General features: G+C 56.3%; 1 protein-coding gene across 1 annotated transcript; it reads right to left on the bottom strand.

The window, feature by feature from the left end:
• Positions 1–391: 391 nt before the first annotated feature.
• LOC118086649 (cdc42 effector protein 2-like) lies at positions 392–2,710 on the bottom strand. The gene has a single exon (XM_035118540.3). It carries the CDS (start codon positions 2,442–2,444, stop codon positions 1,755–1,757), a length of 690 nt encoding a protein of 229 aa, XP_034974431.1. The 5' UTR covers positions 2,445–2,710; the 3' UTR covers positions 392–1,754.
• Between the last annotated feature and the right edge of the window lie 4,136 nt (positions 2,711–6,846).

Below are 6,846 nucleotides of genomic sequence, written 5' to 3'. Positions count from 1 at the left end.
AACCAGGTGCACCAATATAGGATGGGGGGCACCTGGCTTACTAGCAGGACATGTGGAAAGGATCTAGGGGTCTTGGTGGAACACAAGCTGAACATGAGTCCACAGTGTGATGCAGCAGCAAAAAAGCCCAAATGCTAGAAGTCTAGTGTCCAGATAAGGGAAGTCATGGTCTCACTCTATTCTGCCTTGGTCAGTGTCCAGTTCTGGGCACCACAATTTAAGGAGGATGTTGACAAGCTGGAAGGTGGGCAGAGGAGGGTGACCAAGATGATCAAGGGTCAGGAAACCAAGCCTGATGAGGAACGTTTGAGGGTGTTGGGTATGTTTAGCCTGGGAGAGACTGAGATGGAAATATGAGAGCCATCTTCAAACACAGGTGAAACTCAGAAAATTAGAATATCGTCGAAAAGTACATTTATTTCAGTAATGCAACTTATTATTATTTATTTTTCTTTTAATTTTTACAAATGCTTTCTTTTGGAAATTCCACAGTAATAAAACAAATAGTTACAATAATACAAAAATAAACATCGCTATTACATTTCATTAATTACATTCCGTTTATAATTGACCCGCCTAACGACAAATAATTACAATTACAACAAATAAAGGCTTGACATATCTTGCTTTGCATGTCATGCATCTATCTCATATATTGGTTTCACCTTTTAAGTTGCATTACTGAAATGCACTTTTCGATGATGTTCTAATTTTCCGAGTTTCACCTGTATCTAGAGGGCTGTTACATGGAAGATGGAGCAAGCTTGTTTTCTGCTGCTCCAGAGTCAGGTCTGAACCGAAGGCTTCAAGTTATAAGGAAGGAGATTCTGACTAAACACTGGGAAGAGCTTTCTGACAGCAAGAGCTGCTCCACAGTGGAACAGTCTCCCAAGGGGGAGGGGGTGGGCTCTCCTTCCTCAGAGATTTTAAAGCAGAGGCTGGATGCCCACCTGCCAGGGAAGCTAGAGCTGAGATTCCTGCATTGCAAGGGGTTTGACTAGAGGACCCTTGGGGATCCCTTCCAACTCTACCATTCTATGACAATGCCCTTAAACAAATCTCAGTTATGTTGGAATGCTTTGAGCACGTCTGTAGACCTGAGAAAAGGGCCACCCAAACGGTGAGGGGGCTGGAGCACTTTCCCTTTGAGGCAAGAGGACAACATTTAATGCACAGAATCCACCTGTCCCAAAACATTGCTCTGGGTCCCAATATAGGATGCCATCGAAATAAAACAATCCTGGAGACGGGGGAGGTCTGCCCAGTGGCTCATTAAGTCATGATAGCTATGCAGAACCTCCATATTCAGAGGAAGTCTATCTCCACATAGAGGACAAATGCCAAGGGGGGTGGGGAGGCTGTTGCCTTTGTGTCCCCTGTGCCTTTGTGTCCCCTGTGGCTGGGCCAGGTGGACCTTGGCCGTGGCCTGAGGTTGGCAGCTGCAAGGTGGTGCCTCCTTGCCATCCCTTGGGTGGGACCTGGCGTGGTTGGAGCTGCTTCTCCTCTGGCGTTGCAGGAGGCAACAGCAGCTGGCTGCCCCCCATTCTCTTTCAGCAAAGACCCCCCCTCAATTCAGCTCCTGGCCAAGCCCCTGCCTCTCCTTGCTGCCTGCCTGGGCCCTTGAGCAGGCAAGAGGGGCTGCCTCTCCTTGTCATCCCAGGACTCCGCAAGTCCAGCCCCTCTGGGGACAGTCAGCAGGAAGGCCACAGCCACACTGGTGGAGCTGGAGAGGGGCGCGTGGGCAGGCAGATGCTCTACAGGGCTTTGGGCGCAGGCCGCTGGTATTCCTCCATGATGCGCAGGACGTCATCCAAGATGGAGGGCCCCAGGTCAAGGTCGAGGCGCAGCAGGGACTCCGAGCGAGGCAGGGCGGCGGCTCCCCCACAGGGGCACTCCTGGCTGGCCACCTCACGGTACCTGCTGTCCCCCAGAAAACAGCTGCCTTCTGGTGGGGGCCCCGAGAAGGAGACGGAAGAGGCCAGCGGCTCGTAGTGAGGGGCAGGTGTGGCGGAGAAGGAGAGGCCTTCGGCAGTGGCGCTGCTGCTGTGGAAACAGCCCTCGGCGCAGCCAACTGACATGGAGCGCCCCTGCCCCCCGCCACTGGGCATCTCTTCCAGGTGGAGGCGGGGCGGCTTGGGGGGTGCCTGGTCCTGGGCCCCGCTGAAGGCAGGCAGGGAGACGGCACTCTTCAGGAGGGTACGGTAGCCCCCGCCCCCCGGGGAGCCCCCGCAGCGGCCCAGGCGGGGCAGCAGGTCGTACTTGCCCTGCAGGAAGGAGAGCTCCCCAAACATGTCGCCCTCCCCATCCAAGCCGATGTGGGCACTGTGGCGGAAGTCGCCCAGCGGGGGGCTGATCATGTCGCTGGAGAGCACGTCCCGCAGGCGCAACTTCCGGCCCCGCTTGGGGGTCGAGGTCTTCAGGTAGATGGGAGTCTTGGCTGGCATCTCCAGGGGACGCAGGGAGTGACCCTCAGCGGCTGGGCTGGCTGCGCCCCGAGGTCAGAGGCCACAGCTCTTGTTGGCCTCTGCTCTTCTCCCAAGAGGCTCCTCGGAAGGGCAGCTGAGGATGGTGCCTTTTCTCACAGGACTGACAGGTGCCCCTTCCAAGGCCACCGGAAGGTGGCAGCGACTCCTCCTCCGTGGTGCCAGACACCTCTCTTGGGTGCGGAGCTCCTCTGCTCAGCCGCCACGTGCCCTGGGAGGCATTTTGCGCCCTGCGGGAGGAGCAAACAGGCACAGGTGAGCCTGGCAGAGGCCACAGGGATCTCTCGCCAGTGCCAATCTGGCAGTCTGCACACATATCCCCTTCCTTGTGCCTTTCTGGCCAGGGGACATTCCCAGGCCAGAAGTCCATGGTCCACATCCTGCTCCCATCCCTGCCAGCAAAATCTAGGCAGCCACATCAACCTGCTTCCCGCCCAAGCTGGGCAAGGAGGGGATGGGGAGCAAGATGCTGGGGATCATGGGGGAGCCGGGCAGGGGAGGCACAGGCCTGACTCTTCCCCCAGCAAATCTGGGGCTGAGCCCTGTTATGGGGGGAGAGTAGGGATGCGGGCGGCGCTGTGGTCTAAACCACTGAGAATCTTGGGCTTGCCGATCCTGTGACGGGGTGAACTCCCATTGCTCTGTCCCAGCTCCTGCCAATCTAGCCGTTCGAAAGCATGCCAGTGCAGGTAGATAAATAGGTACCGCTGTGGCGGGAAGGTAAATGGCGTTTTCCTGCGCTCTGGCACTCATCCTGGTCCTCCGTGCGCCAGTAGTGGTTTAGCCCTGCTGGCTACATGACCCGGAAAGCTGTCTGTGGACAAACACCGGCTCCCACGGCCTGAACGCAAGATGAGCGGCGCGACCCTATAGTTACTTTTGACTGGACTTAACTGTCCAGGGGTCCTTTACCTTTACCTATGGAGAGAGTGGAGGCCGCTGGTTTCTAAGGCTCTCCTCCCAGCCAGGCAGTCGAGGAAGAGAACCTGCCAAAGCACAGCCCCCCTAGCCTCTGGTGCCCAGCCGAAGGCCACAACCTGCCCTGTGTACCCAGAGGGCTCCCTCAGGCCAAGAGGCTCCAGCAGGAGCCCTGGGCAGAGGGGGGCAAGCTTGGCCTTTTGATGTGGCCTGGAGCTGGCAGGGGTGGAGGTAAAGGGCTTCCTTCCCCCAGTGGGACAGAGAGTCCTGCCTCCTCCGGCTGCTGGGCTGCTCTGCCAGGCAGCAAAAGTGGCTTGCCTCAGCCTCATCCCCCCTTGGAAGGTCAAGGAGCGCCGACCCCAAAAAAAGGCCGGGGGGGGGCAGCCTGCTGTCCTTGCAAGGAGCCACTGTGTATTCTTATTGCTGTTTGGGATTGAAAATGGTATCCTAAAATACAGAGGGGTGAATGTTAATGAACGACTGTGTGCAAATGTCTCAAATGAGCAGGCAGACAAACAAGGACCCCTGCCTGTCCCCTCTTTCTTCCTCACCTCCCCCCCCCCCCGAGAGACTGAAAGGTCATCCAGGGGGGGGGCGGTCAAGGGAAGAGCTGGAAGGAGACCCCCCGAGGGATGGTGCATCAGACTAAGGTCAGGGCCAGGGGCACCCCCTGGCTGGTCCCAGAAGCATTTGGAGCGATTTATGGACCCACTTGGTCCAAAGCACTTCAGCAACACCAACAACTGAGATCAATAGTGCGGCAGCCAAGCAGGAAAACTGTCCTGCCCGTCCAAGGGGGTCAATGAGCAGCCATGAATGATCTGCTGCCACTGCCCGCCCCCCGGGAGCCTCTTGGCCATGCCCACCGGCTGGCTCAGGGAAGAAGCTGGCTTTCCTCACTCGACCCCAGTGCCAAGGCTGCTCCCCAAGGGCTCCCCACAGAGCCTCCTGCTCCCCCCCCCCAAGAAGACAGGGAGACCTCAGAGATGCCTTGCGAGGGACAGGTATTGCACCGCCCAGAAACAAGCAGCCTCCTGCTCTGCAAAGGGCACCCTGGCACCTCAGAAGTGCACCCAAGGGCCCCTCCTCAGGAGGTGGGAACCGGCTGGTCTCCCATGGCGAGGAGGAGGAGGAGGAGGAGAGGAAGCCTCATTGCTCCACCGGCCAGCCTGCCCCTCCCTCCACCTCCTTGCCAGGGCTCAAGGGCAGCGCTCAGAGATGCCTCCCCAGAGCAGCCCTTGCTCCCTTATGTAACAGGCTTATCACGGAAATCGGTATCCTCTGCCCTTCTTCTGATCTTGCTCTCTGAATAGCTGCTCCCTGACAAATCCCAAGTCTGGATGAGGCCCTGGCTCCTCTGGCAAGTGGCACAAAACAAAGAGAGGAGGACGGCCCCCTGGAGCTTCTGCACCTATCCTGCTGCCCCCTCCCAAGCAACAGCCCTCCCCAAGGGGGCAGGCAAGGCTTGACCCCCCCCACCCTGCCCATCTCTGAATACGTGTGTGGGGAAGGGTGCGTTCGCCAAAGGAGGCCTGACCTCACCAGAAAACTCCTGCCCAAAGTTTGCCACCCGATGAGCAGCGACTTCCAATGAGCCCCTTCCCCGTGCAAGGCTCACTTGTGGACCCAGAGAGAGATGGGGAGAGACACGCTCACTGCCTGCCTGCAGCAAACCGAGTGCCCAAGCTCTGAGCTTCTCCCCATGTGTAAAGGGAACCGGGAAGAGCAGCAGGGGTCTGTGGGGGCAGGGAAATGCGCCACCTCTGCTCTGCTTTCGCCCAGATGTTTTGGATGACAACTCCCAGCTGCCTGGCCGGCATGTGGCCAAGAGGGGCCGGGGGGTGCTGGGAGTTGGAGGCCGGGAAGTCAAGGAGTCAAAGGACCAGACCAGATGGTGTGGCTGCTGTTTCTGCCCCACCCCCCAATAATTCCACTAGCTAAACCTCCTTGCAAGGGGCTTGTGAAAGGGACCCCCTTCCTCCTGTTTCATGCCCCCCTGCAGCCTGCCAACCTCCTTTCCCTCCTTGCATCCAGGACTGAGGGCCCCCACCATGTCTCCCTTCTTCCCAGGCTCCCCACCCTCCCAGCTCCATCCTACGATGATTACACTTGCCTGGAGCTGCCCAGCACCTTCTTGCTCAGCGCTACACCGAGGGAGCCTGTGAGAACACCCAGCCCCGGTCCGAGGAGGAGTCTGAGCCGGCCTCTGACGTAAAGCCAAAGCCCAGCTTAGGCCGCCTCGTTCGTCCTCTCCTCCCCGGAGGGGCTGCAGACAAGCGCTCCGCCCAGCCCAGCCCAGCCCAAGTTGAGAGGCTCTGTCCACATGGAGGGAGAAAAAGACAACATCACCCCTTTGCTGCACAAATCCATGGCAGCAACTTGGGACTTTCCGTGGCCCTGGGGAGGAGCATCAGCAGAGAAGCAGGAAAGGGACAGGATGTGGCAGCTGGTCCAAGAGGCCAAAGGGCAACAGCGGAAGAAGCACAGGCGAGAGAGAGAGAGAGAGAGAGAGAGAGAGAGAGAGAGAGAGAGAGAGAGAAGCTTATAAAGTTATGCAGGGCCTAGAGAAAGTGGAGGGAGAAAAAAAAATTCCCACTCTCTCCTACAGTGCCGGATTTACGTATAAGCTAAATAAGCTATAGCTTAGGGCGCCACTCGCTTGGGGGGGGGGCCCAAAAAAATGTAAAGGAAAAAAAACACTGGATGTACATTTCCAAAATATAAGATTAAAAACATAAAACCTACATCCAGCAACAGTGTTTTGTGTTGTGTAGGCTCCTATGATGTAAGGAATGTTATTAATATACTTCTTCTTAACTGTATTTCACTATCAATATGCTTCTTCTTAATTGTATTTCAGTCAAACAATTACTTTGATAAAATACATATTTTGTTATGTGCAAATGGCTTGAGATACCTATGAGTTCCATAAATTACCATATATTCAGCACAAAAACCAGCGGCAATTTGTTGTTGACAAAGGACAGCTGGACATAGAAAGGGCCCCATTACCCTTCAGGAGCTGAGGGCCTCATCCAACCTCAATCTGGCCCTGCTCTCCTAACACTAGCAGACATTCAATGAAGCGAAATTTTGGACGATTCAGGACAGATAAAAGAAAAGGCCTTCTTCACGCAGAGCAAGGACCTAGATGGCCTTTAAGAGAAGACGGAGGGCTATGGAGGCCGTCTCCCCATGGCTCTGCTCTGCCTGACACATCCACATTCCAGCCACAACAGAGAGGTTGGGTAGTTAAGACACCTCAAACGACTGTGGCCCAGAACAGTTGGTCACGGAAGCAACTGATGGGAGAGGGTCGCGGGTTAATCTGAAGAAGCTGCACCCAGGACCCGAGGTGAAACATAAGCGTCGTGCAGTTAGCTGGGAGCAGCCAGACCCCCAGTGCTGCTCAATTCAACGGAGAAAGGGAAAGGGACAATTAGGT

Source organism: Zootoca vivipara, chromosome 6 (genome assembly GCF_965207765.1).
Source record: "Zootoca vivipara chromosome 6, rZooViv2.hap1.1, whole genome shotgun sequence".
Lineage (NCBI taxonomy): Eukaryota > Metazoa > Chordata > Lepidosauria > Squamata > Lacertidae > Zootoca > Zootoca vivipara.
Note: the sequence above shows the minus strand (reverse complement) of the source record. Positions and strands in the feature narration are given on the sequence as shown.

Bases quoted from the DNA above. Each gene is read 5' to 3' on its own strand.
- LOC118086649 (XM_035118540.3), bottom strand. From the start codon at position 2,444: ATGCCAGCCAAGACTCCCATCTACCTGAAGACCTCGACCCCCAAGCGG.